The sequence below is a fragment of the Cetorhinus maximus genome, chromosome 16 (assembly GCF_964194155.1).
Source record: "Cetorhinus maximus chromosome 16, sCetMax3.hap1.1, whole genome shotgun sequence".
In the NCBI taxonomy this organism is placed as follows: Eukaryota; Metazoa; Chordata; class Chondrichthyes; order Lamniformes; family Cetorhinidae; genus Cetorhinus; species Cetorhinus maximus.
In genome coordinates this window covers 20,476,478-20,494,969 of record NC_135894.1, presented here as the reverse complement: position 1 = coordinate 20,494,969, position 18,492 = coordinate 20,476,478, and the positions used below count along the sequence as shown (strand labels likewise).

Sequence of the window (18,492 nt, the reverse complement as noted above, 5' to 3'; positions counted from 1 at the left end):
CAAAAGGATATGGCAGCCAAGCAGGGCAGCTACTTAGGTAATGATACCTAGAGTATGACAGGAAGGAACGGAGTGTACAATGGCAGATGTTTAAGAAAATAGTTCATGACTCACAACAAAGATATATCCCAGTGAGGAAGAAGGATTCTAAGAAGGAGATAAACCAACCATGGTTAACCAAGGAAGTTAAGATAGTATAAAATTGAAAGAAAAAATATAAAATGTGGCAAAGATTAGTGGTAAGCCAAAGAATTGGAAAAGTTTTAAAAACCAACAAAAAATGACCAAAACAGCAGCAAATAGGGTTAAGGGGGGGAAATGGTAAAAAGGCAAAATTAATGGCTCTTTACTTAAATGCACATAGTATTCAGAACAAAATAAATGAATTACCGGCACAAATAGAGGTTAATGGGTATGATCTTATAACCATAACGGAGACGTAGTTACAAGGAGATCAAAGCTGGGAAATAAATATTCAGGAGTAGTGACTTTTTGAAAGGACAGGCAGGAAGGAAAGGGTGGTGGGGTAGCTTCGCTAGTACGAGATGGAATAAGTACGATAGCAAGAAAGGATCTTGGATCGGAAGATGTGTAGAATCCATATGGGTGGAGGAAGAAGACACTGATGGGATTAGTCTATAGGCCTCCAAAGAGTAGCTATGCTTTAGGACAGAGAATAAATCAGGAGATAATGGGGCATGTAAAAAAGGCAGTATATTAATTGTGGGTGATTTTAATCTTCATGTAGATTGGGAAAATCAAATTGGCAGAGGTAGCCACGAGCAACAATTCATAGTGTATATTCAGGACAGTTTCCTAGAACAATATGTCATGGATCCAACCAGGGATCAAGCTATTTTGGATCTGGTAATGTGTAATGAGGCGGGCTTAATAAATTATCTCAAGGTCAAAGATACCCTAGGAAATAGTGACCATAACATGGTAGAATTTAACATTCAGTTTGAGAGTGAGAAACTTGGGTCAGAAACAACTGTGCTAAACTTGAATAGGGGTAATTACAAAGGAATGAGGGAAGAGTTGGCTAGAGTGGACTAGGATAGGATTTTAGCAGAAAAAAAACGTCTGATGAACAATGGCAGATGTTTAAGAAAATAGTTCATGACTCACAACAAAGGTATATCCCAGTGAGGAAGAAGGATTCTAAAAAGGAGATAAACCAATCATGGTTAACCAAGGAAGTTAAGGATAGTATAAAATTGAAACAAAAGACATAAAATGTGGCAAAGATTAGTGGTAAGCCAGAGGATTGGGAAAGTTTTAAAAACCAACAAAAGATGACCAAAAAATAATAAAGAGGGAGAAAATAAACTTTGAGGGTAAACTAGCAAGTAATATAAAAACGGACAGTAAGAGCTTCTCTAAATATATAAAAAGGAAGAGAGAGACCAAAGTGAACATAGGCCCCTTATTGAATGAGGCTGGGGAAATTATAATAGGGAACCAGGAAATAGAAGAGGAGTTGAATAAATACTTTGCTTCAGTCCTCATGGTAGAAGATACTAATAGCATTCCAATACTAAATAATCAAGAGGCAAAAGAGAGGAAGGAAATAAATACAATAACTATCACTACAGAAAAAGTACTAGGGAAACTAATGGGGCTAAAGGCCGATAAGTCCCCTGGATCTGATGGGTTGCATCCTAGGATATTAAAGGAAGTAGCTACAGAGATAGTGGATGCACTGGTAGAAATCTTCCAAGAATCATTAGATTCTTAGAGGATTGGAAAACTGCCAATGTAACACCCTTATTCAAAAAGTGGGGGGGGAGACCAAAAAACAGGTAACAATAGGCCAGTTAGCTTAACATCTGTCACTGGGAGTCTATTATAAAAGATGTAATAGCAGAGCATTTAGAATTACATAACCTAATCAAGCAGAGTCAGCACGGCTTCATGAAGGGGAAATCATGCCTGACAAATTTATTAGAATTCTTTGAGGAGGTAACAGGCAGGATAGATAAAGGAGAACCAGTAGATGTAATATATTTGGATTTCTTAAAGGCGTTCGATAAGGTACCGCACGAAAGGCTACTAAATAACAGAAGAGCCCATGGCATTGGGAGTAGTATATTAGCACGGATAGAGGTTTGGCTAACTAATAGAAGACAAATAGTTGGGATAAGGGGGGCATTTTCAGGTTGGCAACCTGTAACCAGTGGAGTGCCACAGGGATCAGTGCTGGGGCCTCAATTATTTACTATATATATTGACTTAGATGAGAGAAGTGAATGTACTAACGCCAAATTTGCGGATGAGACAAAAATAGGTGGGAAGGCAAACGGTGAGGATGACACAAGGAGTCTACAGAGGGATATAGGCAGGTTAAGTGAGTGGGCAAAAAGATGGCAAATGGAATATAGTGTGCGAAAATGTGAGGTTATGCACTTTGGCAGGGAGAATAAAGGAGCTGTATATTATTTAAATGGAGAAAGGCTGCAGAAGGCTGCAGCACAGAGCGATTTGAGAGTCCTTATGCAATATATCAAAAAGCTAACATACAAGTTCAGCAGAAAATTGGAAAGGCAAATGGAATGTTGCCTTTTATTTCAAAGGGAATGGAGTATAAAAATAGGGAAGTCTTGCTAAAACTATAAAAGGCACTAGTTAGACCACACCTAGAAAACTGTGAACAATTTTGGTCCCCTTATCTAAGGAAAGATATAAGGGCATTAGAGGCAATCCAGAGAAGGTTCATAAGAATGTAAGAACATAAGAAATATGAACAGGAGTAGACCATTCGACCTCTCGAGCCTGCCCCGCCATTCAATAAGATCATGGCTGATCTTCTTGTGTTTCGATTTCCACATTCCCGTCTAACCCCGATAACCTTTGATTCCCTTGCCTAACAAGAATCTGTCTACCTCCGCCTTAAAAATATTCAATGAACCTGCCTCCACCACCTTCTGAGGCAGAGAATTCCAAAGTCGCGCAACCCTCTGAGAAAAAATTTCTCCTCATTTCTGTCCTAAAAGAGCGACCCCTAATTTTAAAACAGTGCCCCCTAGTTCTGGACTCACCCGCAAGAGGAAACATCCTTTTGACGTCCACCTTGTCAAAGCCATTCAGGATCTTGTATACTTCAATCAAATCACCCCTCACTCTTCTAAACGCCAGTGGAAACAAGCCCAGTCTGTCCAACCTTTCCTCATAAGACAACCCACTCATTCCAGGTATCAATCTAGTAAACCTTCTTTGAAACACCTCTAATGCATTTACATCCTTACTTAAATAAGGAGACCAAAACTGCACACAGTATTCGAGGTGCGGTCTCACCAATGCCCTGTATAACCGAAGTATAACATCCTTACTTTTATGTTCAATCCCTCTCGTAATAAAGGGTAGCATTCCATTAGCCTTCATAATTACTTGCTGTACCTGCATATTAATTTTTTGTGACTCACGTACTAGAACACCTAGATCCCTCTGCACCACAGAATTATGCAGCCATTCTCCATTTCTCTGCTTCTTTGTTCTTCCTGCCAAAATGAACAACTTCACATTTTCCCACATTTAACTCCATTTGCAGGATCTTTGCCCACTCACTCAACCCATCTATATCCATCTGCAACCTCCTCATATCCTCTTCACAACATACTTTCCTACCTATTTTTGTGTCTTCAGCAAATTTAGCTGTCATGTCTTCACTCCCCTCATCTAAGTCATTGATGTAAATCGTTAAAAGTTGAGGCCCCAGTATAGACCCCTGTGGGACCTCACTTGTCACATCCTACCAATCCGAAAAAGACCCATTTAGGCACACTCTTTGCTTTCTGCCAGCCAGCCAATCCTCTATCCATGCTAATATGTTACCACTACACCATGCACTTTTATTTTCTGCAACAATCTTTGATGTAGTGTCTTACCAAATGCCTTCTGGAAATCCAAGTACGGTACATCTACAGGCTCCCCTTTATCCACTGAGCGTGTTACTCATTCAAAAAACTCCAATAAATTGGTTAAACATGATTTTCCTTTCGCAAAACCATGCTGACTCTTCCCTACTGCCTTGAGCTCTTCTAAGTGCCCAGCTATAACCCCCTTAACGATCGATTGTAATAACTTCCCCACGACAGACGTCAAGCTAACTGGCCTGTTTCTGCCTCCATCCCTTCTTGAATAGAGGAGTTATATTTGCTACTTTCCAATCTGATGGAACCTTTCCAGAATCCAGCTAATTTTGGAAAATTAACACCAGCGCATCGACTACCTCAGTAGCCACCTCTTTTAAGGCCCTAGGGTGTAGTCCATCAGGACCCGGAGACTTGCCAGCCCACAGCTCCATCAATTTGCTCAGTACCGTTTCCCTAGTGATTCCAATTTCACCAAGTTCCTTTCCCCCGTTCACCTCCTGATTTGCAGCTATTACTGGCATTTTTTTGTATCCTATATAGTGAACACAGAAGCAAAATATTTGTTCATTTCTTCCGCCATTTCCTTATTATCTACTATTAACTCCCCACTGTCACTCTCTAGAGGACCAACACTCACTTTACTTACTCTTCTCCTTTTTAAGTACCTGTAGAAACTCTTGCTATTCATTTTTACATTTCTGGCTAGCTTCCTCTCATCCTCTAATTTCTGTCTCTTGATTAACCTATTAGTCATTCTCTGACGTTGTTTATATTCTGTCCAATCATATGTCCTGCCACTCATCTTTTACAGTTGCACGCTTTTTCCTTAAGTTTGATGTTTTCCTTAACATCCCTAGTTAACCATAGATGGTGGATCCTCCCCTTAGAAATTTTCTATATAGTAGGAATGTACTTATTCTGAATACTCTGAAATATCTCCTTAAATGTCTGCCACTGCTTCTCTATTGATCTGTCCTCTAGCCTACTTTCCCAGTTCACTTCAGCTAACGCTGCTTTCATCCCCACATAGTTGCCCTTATTCAAGTTTAAGATACTAGTTTAGACACACTCTTCTCCCTTTCAAACTGATGTAAAATTCAATCATATTGTGGTCGCTGCTACCTAGGGGTGCCTTTACTCTGAGGTCATTAATTAATCCTGTCACGTTACACAATACCAAGTCTAATATAACCTGCTCTCTGGCTGGTTCCAGAACATGCTGCTCTAAGAAACTATTTCCAAAGCATTCTAAGAACTCCTCATCCAGGCTAATACTGCCAATCTGATTTTTCCAGTTTGTGTGTAGATTAAAATCACCCATGATTATTGCCATCCCTTATTTTCACACAATACTTTCTCTTGAACACTTTGTCCTACACTGTGGCTGCTGTTAGGGGGCCTGTAGACCATTCCCACTAATGACTTTTCGCCCCTACTAATCCTCATCTCCACCCAAACCGATTCTACATCCTGATCTCCTGAACCAAGGTCATCTCTAACTATTGCACCAATGCCCTCTTTGATTAACAGTGCTACCCCTCCACCTTTACCTAGCTTCCTATTCATCTTGAATGTCATTTACCCTTCAATATTAAGGACCCAATCTTTGTCGTCCTGCAGCCACATCTCCATAATTGCTTTCGGATCATATTTATTTACTTCAATGTGGGCCATCAATTCATTTACTTTGTTATGAATGCTATGTGCATTCAGCTAGAGAGCCTTCAATTTTGTCATTTTGTTACCTTTGTGACATCTAGCCTTGACTGTTGATGTATTCTTAGGTTTTATCTCTCTGTCCCTTCCTGCCATTCTCTGACCCTCATTTCTCATATTACTATTTTGCTCTTCTGTCTTGACTCAACACCTTGAATTGCTATCTACCCAAGCTTGATCCCTCATCTCTCGTTTAGTTTAAAGCCCTCTCTACTTCCCTAGTTATGCAATTTGCGAGGACACTCGTCCCAGCACAGTTCAGGTGTAAACCGTCCCAATGGTACAGCACCTACTTTCCCCAGTACTGATGCTAGTGCCCGAAAAACCTGAACCCACATCTCCCACACCAGTCTTTCAGCCACACCTCCATCTCTCTAATCTTATTTGACCTATGCCAATTTGCACGTGGCTCAGGTAATAATCCAGAGATTATTACCTTTGAGGTTCTGCTTCTTAATTTGGTACCTAGCTCCTCATACTGACTTTGCAGAACCTCTTTCCTAGTTCTACCTATGTCATTGGTACCTACATGGACCACAACAACTGGATCCTCCCCCTCCCACTGCAAGTTCCACTCCAGCCCTGAGCAGATGTCCCGAACCCTCGGCACCGGGCAGACAACATAGCCATCTGGACTCTCGCTCTTTGCTGCGGAGAACAGTGTCAATCCCCCTCGCTACACTATCCCCTACTACCACTACATTCCTTTTTGTTCCTCCCGCTTGAACGGCTTCCTGTACTGTACCACAGTGCCATGGCCAGCTGGTTCATCCACCTTGCAGACTTCGTTTTCATCCACACAAGTTGTGAGCACCTCAAACCTGTTTGATAATTGCAAAGCCTGAGGGGCTCCTCCTCCCCTACAGTCTGCTCGGTCCCATTGCCTGCCTCACTGACAGTCACATCCTCCTGTCCCTCACTGCTGACCAAAACAGATGACCTTCTTCTAAGAGGTGTGACTGTCTTTTAGAACAAAGTATCCAGGTATTTCTCCCCCTCCGTTATGTTGCGCAGTGTCTGCATTTCGGCTTCCAGATCAATAATCCTGATCCGGAATTCCACAAGCTGCTTACACTTCCTGCAGACGTGTTTGTCATGGATCACCTTGGCATCCAAAAGCTCCAACATCTCACAGCTGCAACATTACACCTGTCCCGCCATTCTAACTTATGTTATTTAGTTAACTTACGTTAATTACTTTCTTCCTATGTATGCTACAATTTACTGTCTTTATTGAATGCTAGTATCACTGACAACTAAAGGTTATATGCTTAACTACAAGGTATGTGTTTTAGATGCTTGTTTAAATTACTTTATTTTTACCGCTTTTTTAAAATCTTTATTGTTTGATTTTAATTCTAAGGTTTTCAAATTTTGGTTTATTATGTTAAAGTTTTAGTTCTTTTTATTTATAAATCTACCTTAACTCGCCTGTCCTAAGCTGGTTTCTCACACACTGTCCCTTAGACTGAGCACTTACCGGCCAATCAGCTTACCAGTTTCCTGTGACGTCACAGTTGCTTTTTGTCTTTCTCCTGGACTCCAGCTTCCCAGCAGCTAAAACAGCGAAACAGTGCGCTGCTCAGCTCCTGACTGTCTCCCACAGGTCTGCTCTGCTCCGCTCTGACTCCCAACAAGGTACCCAAGGTGCCCAAACTTAAGTCTCCGCCGCTCTCCACGTCCTTTTTAAACTGAAGTCTCTCCCGCTCTCCGTGTCTTTTCTAAACTGAAGTCCCCCCCCACTCTCCGCATCCATTTTAAACTGAAGTCCCCACTGCTTTCCACATCCTTTTCAAACTCAAGTCCCCGCTGCTTTCCGCGTCCTTTTCAAACTGAAGTCCCCGCCGCTCTCCACATTCAAACTGAAGTCTTTCCCACTCTCCTCATCCTTTTTCAAACTGAATTTCTCCTGCTCTCCAAGCCCTTTTCAAACTGGTTCACTAGCTTGATATCAGGTATGCAGGGATTTTCCTATGAGGAGAGGTTGGGTAGGTTGGGCCTCTACTCATTGGAGTTTAGAAGAATGAGAGGCTAACTTTTTGAAACATATAAGATTCTTAGGGGGCTTGACAGGGTAGATGCTGAGAGGTTGTTTCCCTTCGTGAAGGTGTCTAGGACCAGAGGGCATAACATCAGAATAAGGGGTTACCCATTTAAAACAGAGATGAGGAGGAATTTCTTCTCTCAGAAGCTAGTCAATCTGTGAAATTCTTTACAGCAGAGGGCTGTAGAGGCTGGATCATCAAGTATGTTCAAGGCAGAGACAGACAGGTTTTTAATCAGTAAGGGAATCAGGCAAGAAAGTGGAGTTGAGGATCATCAGATCAGCCATGCTCTCATTGAATGGCAGAGCAAACTCAATGGGCCAAATGGCCTACTTCTGCTCCTATGCCTTAGGGTCTTATAGATGTTCAAATCATGAGGGAGCTGGACAGAGTAGATAAGGAGAAGCTGTTCCCACTCGTAAAATGATCAAGAACGAGAGGGCACAGATTTAAAGTGATTTGCAAAAGGAGCAAATGTAATGTGAGAAAAACTTTTTCACACAATGAATGGTTCGAGTCTGGAATGCACTGCATGGAAGTGTGGTGGAGGCAGGTGCAATCAAGGTATTCAAGAGGGCATTAGATAATTATTTGAATAAAAACAATGTGCAGGGTTACGGGGAAAAGGCAGGGCAATGGCACCAGGTCATAATGCTCATTTGGAGAGCTGGTGCAGATGGGATGGGCCGAACGGCCTCCTTCCGTGCCATTAAAATTCTGTGCTATAGTATGAAATTAGGAGTCCAACTGCAGCCAAACAAGTGGGGCATTTAAAATTAAGGTGATAATTTGGTCTCCTGTGTGGCAGTATAGTAGCTTTATTGCCTTCTGCTTCAATAAGTAGCATCACTAACATGCTTTATTGAACAAATAATGAAAATAAAATAAATATTCGCACTTGCATGGCACCTTTTCACGTCTTTCAGTTGTCCCAAAGCTCTTCATATACAATTATTACTTTTAAACTTTAGTCAATATTGCCATATCGGTGAATGCCATAGCCACTTTGTACACAACATCGCCTAATAAACAAGATGAATTAACAGTTCATCTATTTTTGATGATGTTGGTCGAGGGAAGAATGTTAGTCAAGACATCAGGAAAACTCCCGTGTTCTTCTCCTTATAGTATCATGGGATCTTCTGACTGACAAACAGATGGGGCTCAGTTTAACATCTCGTCCCAAGTGTCAGCTTAGGCAATGTGCTGAGACCCAGAACCCACAACTTTCTAACTCAGATGAGCATGCTATCAACCGGGCTAAGCTGAGAATGGAAATCAAAAAGTGAATTTTAAAATGATTTCAGCCCTTACAGATATGCACAGAGATTTGCTTGGGATCTATTGTCAAAAGGAACACATGCTTAAAGAGAAAACAGTGAAGAGGTATAACGATTCAGTAAATAGGGAGGAGACTGTTTTTTCGCAGTTATATTGGCAGGAGATAGGCTGAGCCAAACTTAATTTCCAAAATTAACTCAGGATTTGGTGAAGGAAGGCAGTCTATTGGATTTTGCTATGAGTGGTGAACAATGGTGCCAGTCATTCATTGTAGCTGCCCACAAGCTCTCCAAGGGTTTTGTATGGTTATTTGCTATCAGTGGGATATCCAAAGGACATCTGGAGTCTGCGTGAACAGGGCAAGCAAATTTGTATCTCCTTAACCAATGAAACTGAAGATTTGTAAATGAGGCACACAGTCTGAACCATGAAGTGCAAGATAGAAAAATGAACTCTATGCCAATCAGGTACAGAAAGCAAAATAGACAGGAAAAGAATGACTGGACTGAGACAATGCAAAAAGGGACAAAGAAAAAGAAAAAAAAAATTAGATCTTCAACAATTAAAATCTTCCACACTTGTAAATATAACTTTTATTGGCAAGTCACCTCGACTTGGCAGTAATCAAGAGTCATCATGTTGCTAAAAGGGTGCTGGGGCTGGAATGGACAATCCCCAATATTTTTTGTGGCCAACTTGGGCCATGTCTACCACACAATTACAGGAGCATCGCACCATTTAAGAGTTTTGAAAGGCAAGTCAGATAGTGAGATGTTATTTTTGTGAAGCTGAAGAACAGCACAACTTCGACAGCAACTACTAGATTTTTAAGTTTAACTGCACACTTGTTCGATTTGTGCATTAATAATGCTCGATGAACAGCGCAGGAGGGCATGCCAGGAGCAGCACCAGGTATACCTAAAAATGAATTGTCAACCTGCTAAAGCTACAACACAGGACTACTTGTGTCCCAAACAACATAAACAGCAGTGATAAAGCTAAGCAATTCTATAACCAATGAATCAGATCCAAGCTCTGGTAGTGGACGATTAAACAACTCAATCGACGAGGCCGCTCCACAAATATCCCCATCCTTAATGGTGGAGGAGCCCAGTACATCAGTGCAAAAGATAAGGCTGAAGCATTTGCAAGAATCCTCAGCCAGAAGCGCTGCGTAGATGACCCATTTCGGCCTCCTCCAGAGGTCCTCAGCATCACAGATGCCAGTCATTCTTCAACCAATTTGATTTATTCCACGTGATATCAAGAAACAGCTGAAGGCACTGGACACTGCAAAGGCTATGGGCCCTGACAATATTCCAGCAATAGTGCTGAAGATCTGTGCTCCAGAACTTGCAGCGCCCCTAGCCAAGTTTTTCCAGTACAGCTACAACACTGTCATTTAACCTTGGAAAATTGCCCAAGTACATCCTTTATACAAAGAGCAGGACAAATCCAACCCATCCAATTACTGCCCTATCAGTCTACTCTTGATCATCAATAAAGTGATGGAAGGGGTCATTAACAGTGTTATCAAGCGGCACCCACTTGCTTAACAATAATCTGCTCACTGATACTAAGTTTGAGTTCTGCCAGGGCCACTTGGCACCTGACCTCATTACAGCCCTGGTTCAAAAATGGACAAAAGAGTTGAACTCCAGAGGTGATGTGACAGTGACTGCCCTTGACATCAAGACAGTATTTGACTGAGCATAGCATCAAGGAGCCTGAGCAAAATTGGGGTCAATAGGAATCAGGGGGAAAATTCTCCACTGGTTGGAGTCATGCCTAGTAGAAAGGAAGATGGTTGTGGTTGTTGAAGGTCAAACATCTCTGTTCCAGGATATCACTGCAGGAGCTCCTCAGCGTAGTGTCCAAGACCCAACCATCTTCAGTTGTTTCATCAATGACCTTCCTTCCATCATAAGGTCAGAAGTGGGGATGTTCGCTGATGATTACACAATCTTCAGCACCATTTGCATCTCCACAGATACTGAAGCAGTCCATGTCCAAACGCAACAAGACCTGGACAATTTTCAGGTTTGGGCTGACAAGTGGCAAGTAACAATCGCGCCACACTAGTGCCAGGCAATGACCATCTCCAACAAGAGGGAATCTAACCATCGCTCCTTCACATTCAATGGCATTGCCATCACTGAATCCCCCACTATCAACATCCTGGGGGTTACCATTAACCAGGAGCTGAGCTGGGCTAGCTATATACTGTGGCTACAAGGGCAGGTCAGAGGCCAGGAACTCACCTCCCGGCTCCCCAAAGCCTATCCACCATCTACAAGGCACAAGTCAGGAGCATGATAGAATACTGTCCACTTGCCTGGATGAGTGCAGCTCCAACAACACCTCAAGATCCTTGACACCATCACCAGGACAAAGCAGACCGCTTGATCGGCACCCGGTCCACAAACATTCACTCCCTCCACCACTAACGCACAGTGGCAGCAGTGTGTACTATCTACAATATGCACTACAGGAACTCACCAAGCCTCCTTAGGCAGCACCTTCCAAACCCACAACCACTACCACCTAGAAGGACAAGGGCAGCAGACACATGAGAACACCACCACCTGCAAGTTCCCCTCCAAGCCATTCACCATCCTGACTTGGAAACATATCGCCATTCCTTCACTGTCGCTGGGTCAAAATCCTGGAACTCCTTCCCTAACAGCACTGTGGGTATACCTACAGCACATAGACTGCAGCGGTTCAAGAAGGCAGCACACCACCACCTTCTCCAGGGCAATTAGGGATGGGTAATAAATGCTGGCCTAGCAAGCGACGCCCACACCCCATGAACGATTTTTTTAAAAAAATTTTTAATGTTGTGTTTCACTTGAGGGGGCTAATTAGTATCTCATGATAATATGGCCCTCCTCTCTCTCAAAGTCCTCCATCAGTCCAGTAAGAGCAGTAGCAGTTAACAAAAATTATACACAATTTGCAGACATTTTTATTTGGATGTAGAATTAAATATTGTCACGCCTTTAGATCATCAAAGGAAACTGGTTATTTGCATGCACAAACAAGGTGAATGATAAACTTAAAGTTTAAGATATAATGGGTTTGAGAAAATGAATTTTAAAAAACAATCTGGGCACAATTCTTTTTCTTAATTGATTCCATTATTGATCAGTAATGTACTGAAAACTCATCCCATACCCAAACAACCAATGTTTCCATCCAATCCAATGTAATTGAGACCTGCATCAGCTGCTTGCTTGTCATTTTTGTCCTCTTGACTCCAGTCTTGCTGAGCAAAAATGTCCTTCTGCCGATAGGCAGCATTAGAATCAAAATTGATCTTTGCATCCATGCACATTACTGCAAACAAAAGAAAGTTATCTCTGAAAAACGCATCACTAATACAGAATTAATTGAATAAATGGTTGGCAGCTGTTAAGAACTGCCAGCATTGTAGAGATGTCAGCTGGTAATTGATAGCCAGTTAGTCTAGACCAACCCAAAATATGTAATTATGTCTAGTGTCACAAAAACATCATGGGAAGAGCATTACTCCTCAAGTAGCAGAGGAAACTGAGATCTTAAAACAATACCATCATTTTATTTATTAATCTGAAGGGACAGTTTTGTGTTATGTGCACTTGTGGCCATTACCAACTGTCATGAGTGACCACTCCAGAGGTGAGGTGAGAGTGACTGGCCTTTGACATCAAGGCTGCATTTGACCGAGTATGGCGTCAAGGAGCCCTAGCAAAACTAGAGTCAAGGGAATCAGGGGGCAGACTCTCCATTAGTTAGAGTCATACCTAGCAGAAAGGAAGATGGTTGTGATTGTTGGAGGTCAGTCATCTCAGCTCCAAGACATCACTGCAGTAATTCCTCAGGGTAGTGTCCTAGGCCGAACCATCTTCAGCATCTTCATCAATGACCTTCCTTCCATCATAAGGTCAGAAGTGGGGATGTTTGCTGATGATTGCACAATCTTCAGCACCATTCGCAACTCCTCAGATACTGAAGAAGTCCATGTCCAAATGCAGCAAGACCTGGACAACATCCAGGCTTGGGCTGACAAGTGGCAAGTAACATTCGCACCACGCAAGTACCAGACAATGACCATCTCCAACAAGAGAGAATCTAACCATCGTCCCTTGACGTTCAATGGCTTTACCATCGCTGAATCCGCCACTATCAAAATCCTGGGGGTTACTATTAACCAGAAACTGAACTGGGCTAGCCAGATAAATACTGTGGCTACAAGAGCAGGTCAGATGCTAGGAATCCTGCAGCGAGTAACTCACCTCCTGACTCACAAAGCCTGTCCACAATCTACAAGGCCCAGTCAGGAGTGTGATGGAATACTCTCCCCTTGCCTGATTGAGTGCAGCTCCAACACCCAAGTCGGTTGACACCATCCAGGACAAAGCAGCCGACTTGATTGGCACCGCATCCACAAACATTCACTCCCTTCATCACCGATGCACAGTGTCAGCAGTGTGTACCATCTACAAGATGCACGGCAGAAACACACCAAGGCTCCTTAAACAGCACCTTCCAAACCCACGGCCACTACCATCTAGAAGGGCAAGGGCAGCAGATAGATGGGAGCACCACTACCTGCAAGTTCCCCCCCCAAGCCACTCACCATCCTGACTTAGAAATATATCACCATTCCTTCACTGTCACTGGGTCAAAATCCTGGAACTCCCTTCCTAACAGCACTGTGAGTGTACCTACAGCACATGGACTGCAGTGTTCATGGTGGCAGCTGACTACCACCCTCTCAAGGGCAATTAGGGATGGGCAACAAATGCTGGCCTAGCCAGCAAAGCCCACATCCCTTGAATGAATAAAACAAAAACTAACATTTTCGCTATAGTTATTTGAACAATAGAACTAGAAAAGCAGTCATGACCACGATATTTGGCTTTTCTAGCTGACAAAAGGGTGGAAACAATACACTCCAAGAAGAGATAGGGGGACTATTTGAAAAAAAAACCAGCCTGTTTTGCTAAAACACCAATATCACACAACAAATAAGGAACACTGCAAAAAGAATAACCCAGGGTTACTAATGTGCACACAGTCAACTTATCATTACAGGTATGAATTGGTAAACATGTGACTTATTATCGAGGGTAAATTATGGAGACAGAGACAAGTGGCAGGAGGTCCTTTCCCAATCTACCAAAACTACATCTTTATTAGTGTATTGAATAATTGATCCTATTGAATGTGTAGAAACGATGGGTTCAAGGATTTTTCTGCAGTTTTGTTGTAAAGGCTTTGGCTCTTGGCTCACCTTATAAAAGGGATGCAAGTCTACATTCAGAAGTATGCCTTTACTGCAGGTAAAATGCATTTTTGCTCTTTCATTCTAAATGGATGGATGCAATACTGATAGAGAATTAATCCAAGTAACTGTGTGCATTTAATTACGACATTTAGGAAGCCTCATCACATCAAGTCCTCAACATTATATTCCCTTTTAAGTCTGTTGGGCTAAGATGGCCCAGAATTTCCTGCTGACTTGCGCCATTGTCATGAGAGCTGTTTTACAGTGGAAAAGCCGCAGAAAATGATGCAACTTATATTATGACATAACTTCTCAGGGCTTTTGCAGCGCTCCAACATTTCTCTTGCCGAAACACTGAACAGTTAAGTAACATAGTTCTGCGCTATCCACGAAAATTTAGAAATAATCAGTTTTTTTAAAAAATAGTGCCGAAACCTCTCAGCATAAAATCTTACTACTAAACATTATTAGCCAAGGTAGAAATAAAAAGCAGGCCGGTGTACATTACCAATCCCAGAGGCATCCTCCACCAAAGGATTTATCTCGACCATACTGGCATCATATTTGATAAACAGCTCATATAACTTGATCATATTCTCTGCTGCATCTTCTACCACATTAGCTGGAAAACCCATTTTCCTTGCAAGCTGGAAAAATAACATGTTATCAGTGAAATTAATACTGAAATGCTAATCCCTTTTAAAGCAGTATTTGCCAAAAGATGAACAGTTGTATAGGTCCATATGTTACTCGTGTGATTTTAGTATTTTGCAGCAAGAAAAGATTTAATTTTAAAATGAATCAAGTTAAAATTATTCAACAAGGACAGAAAGCTCAGGTTCCAAAGTAATCAAAGATCAGATTAGTTCAGAAATATATTGAAAAAGCAGAGGATACTTTGTAGCAATGTTTCAATCAATTTGTAAACAATATCCCTAAACATTTTTGTTTTGCTTCAGTGATAAAATTTGCCTCGGAATCAGAAGATCACATGCTCAAATCCCACACGAGACTTCATCAATCTAGACTGCCATTTCAGTGCAGTAGTGAGAAATGCAATTTTTCAAAGTTAAATCAGTCTTATCTAACCCCTCAGTTACACAAAGCATTCCAGACATTCATCTAAGAAGGGTAAGTTTGTTCTCCTGGTGCCCTGGCAAACATTTCTCTCGCAACCAATACCACAAAGAATATATATAGTGTCGTATGAGAGATCTTGTTACACACAAATTGGCTGCCAGGGTGCCTACATTACAATAGTGACTGTACTTCAAAATGTGCTTCATTGACTGTGAAGCACTTTATAATGTCCTGAGGAAAAGAAAACAGCTATAAAAATGTAAGTTGTTTCTTGAAATTTAGTCTAAGTTGGCATGGTGCTGTACACACTAGAGCTCTAGAGAATAGTGCTCAGCTTAGTGCTTGCAATTTCTGCACGTGCTGACATTCTTTCCACTTGGATAATTCTAGGTAGCACTCTTCAGGAAAGATGTTAAGGCCTTACAAAGGGTGAGAGAAGGTTTGGGATGAGGACCTTGAGTTATGAAAAGAGGTCAGAAGAGTTGGGAATGTTTCCCTTGTGTTATGATCCCAACTGAGATTACCCCTGGACAAACCTGCTCCCAGGGTGGAACCCAACTTGACAGATCCTAACTTTTACTTGTTTGTTTAGATACGGAGAATAGCTACTGAACAGAGTCACAGGAGTCAGCTGGTAAACTTTTAACAAAAGAATAAAACATTTATTCAACAAGAAAAGATGAACTATATTACAATACTCCTTCACCCACAACTTTACCTTTACAGATATCTACAGATTTGTAAGGATAACACAAGTTACAAAGGCTATCTTAAGCTTTAATGTTCACAATAAGTACACAGTCCATGTAAGCCAATAGGCACCCTGTGGTCAGGCATCCCACACTCTGAAACCAAGTGACAGATGCCACTTCAACCAGATGCTATAGATCTCCCCTCAACTCCCCCCAGACGCTTGTTGTACCATGAGCTAACCAGGCTCACTGCACTCCGTCTTTTACACAAAGGTTTCCAATCTCCAAGAACTCGCCTTGGAATCTTCTCCCAAACCAACGCTTTCTCTCAAGACGCCTCCCGCAAGGCTTCACCCTCCAGGGATTCGAACTCTCCTTCCGATGTTCCTCTTCCCTGGATCGCCACATACATTCAAGCTGTCTTCCATGCACTCTCTCTCACTGACTTAGCATTAACAGTATACCACAGCTTCACATTCCCGTACCAAAGAGTTACAGACCTTCAGCTACCTCTTTGGGCCTTCTTGCCTCTTGCAAGCTGTTCTCACTTTAAGTCTGCCTTCTGCAGCTTTTGTCTCTTTAAACCTGAAGCTTGGAGCCTTTCTCTCTACCCCTCACTCTTCACTTAGCAGGACCTTTTCTAGGTTCCTGTCCTTTCTTTGATTAGGTGGTCTTCATGGGACTTTCCCCCTGTTCCACTCCCCTGGATTTTTGGGTTTTTCTTTAGCTTGGGTCTGGCTATCTGTCCCTCTTGCTTCAGTCTCTCTCTGGCAGCAGTCTTCCAAACCAACTGAATTCCAATAGCTTCCAAAACAAACTGCTGTCTCTAGCTTTTGTGTGTGTGTCTGTGGGAAGGACCTGCCTCTCTGGGCCCCTGTTTCTAGGCAACAGCCCAATTCTTTCTACAATGCAGCACTCCCTCAATACTGCACTAAAACATTAGCCTAGATTATGTGCTTAGGTCTCTGCAGAGAGGTGCGAATCCATGACTTTCTGCTTCAGAGGTAAGAGTACCACCACTGAGTCAAGGTTCACACCTTAATGCAACGTGCCAGAAATCAGGTTTTGGGTTCTTCCCTTTAACGCCAACAAAATTTCAATAAGGAGGAAAAATCAGCTTGCACCTCCTGCTGTGCCTGTCAGAGAATAGTGCATGGCTCGCTGATGATCTAGGAGGAGAAAATCGGGGGAAAAAAAAATAGAAAAATTGTTGATATGTACACTAAAATCTGTAAATGAGGGACATTTATTTGCATCAGGGGTCCTTATTTTCAAAATGGTCATTATATATACAGTAAACCAGATAAACCAAATATTCCAGGATTGGCTGCATTCCTTCTTTTCTTCCACTCTCATCTGGGATAGTGCTAAAGCACAGGATTTTTCAGATGATGGGGTTCCCACCCTGCCAACTGAACAGTCAACGGGGAATGCCTCTCTGCTGATCATAGCAGCCCTACAGCTACTTAATCTCCAAAGAGTGTTAGCTGGCTGCAGATGGGACTTCCCCCCTTTATTTGAAAGAAACCGCCGCCTCAGAGTTGCCAGCCAATCAAATTGCACCAACTCTATTAACAACCTGAAACACCACATTGATGAGTGCCAGCCGGCAATAGTTGAAGAAAGTCCTTACATCTATTCCAACATAAGATGTTTGGAACTGCCAGTCAGTGTCTTCTTTTCGGAGGTTTCACTGTATATAAAATGAGTTGCAGTACAATTAATGGTTCCAAAATTGGAATTTCAACTATCTGAATTCTATTCAGTTTTCATATTTGGAATTTGTGTAATACCTTGACAGCTTGCTCTTTTTTGATGCCTTCCACTATATCAATGGGCTCCTTAACAATTGCTTCAGGGTTTTTGGCTGCTACATCCTCTATATTAACTCCTCCCTCTGAACTGCCTATTAATATTGGTCCCTAAAGAAAAAAATATATAATGATTAGTTGGCATAAATAAAATCTCTTTCTCAGTACTAGGTGAAAACAACAACTGCATGAAGAGTCATTTTAGAAGGTTACAGAAATACATTTGGACTGGACACAAAGCACCACCCAAAATATATCACTACACGGTTCCAAGTCAATACATACCAACAGTTTGTCAATTAGCTACTGGTCAATAACTATTTCACTTATTCAGAATGTCCTCTTCATGTTACCTTCAAGAGAAGATGATTCAGGATGTGGGTATTGCTGGCAGGCCCTCATTTATTGCCCATCCCTAGTTGTCCTGATGATAGATAATCTTGAAACACTGCAGTTTGTGTGGTTATTTTTTGTAGCAGTTTGATAATAGAGTGGTTTGCTATGCCACTTCAAAAGGTCATTAAGAATAACCCAGCCAATGAGAGACTGGAGATACATATTGGTCAGACTGAGTAAGTACAACAAGTTTCCTTCTCTACAGGATAATTATGAATTTGTCAGGTTTTTAACCACCATCAATCAGACAGCTTCCTGTTCAGTTTTACCGGCAGCAGCATTTCATTTCAAAGAAAATTGGATTTGAATTTTCAAACTGCCATGATG

The 18,492-nt window shown here is 41.9% G+C and overlaps 1 protein-coding gene across 4 annotated transcripts in view; it reads right to left on the bottom strand.

Moving 5' to 3' along the window:
• LOC144691408 (succinate--CoA ligase [ADP-forming] subunit beta, mitochondrial-like) overlaps positions 1-18,492 on the bottom strand; it is a 124,557-nt gene that overhangs the window by 28,761 nt on the left and 77,304 nt on the right. For 2 of the 4 annotated variants that reach the window (XR_013579130.1, XM_078559470.1), the window contains exons 5-7: positions 17,752-17,880; positions 14,695-14,833; positions 12,092-12,253 (exon numbers count right to left, since the gene is read on the bottom strand). Coding sequence is in view for 3 of the 4 variants with exons in the window: in XM_078559470.1 (XP_078415596.1) it covers positions 12,092-12,253; positions 14,695-14,833; positions 17,752-17,880 (430 nt within the window). In the remaining variant the exon portion in view is untranslated. The remainder of the gene's footprint in view (positions 1-12,091; positions 12,254-14,694; positions 14,834-17,751; positions 17,881-18,492) is intronic. The other 2 variants (XM_078559471.1, XM_078559472.1) reach the window with 2 other exon arrangements.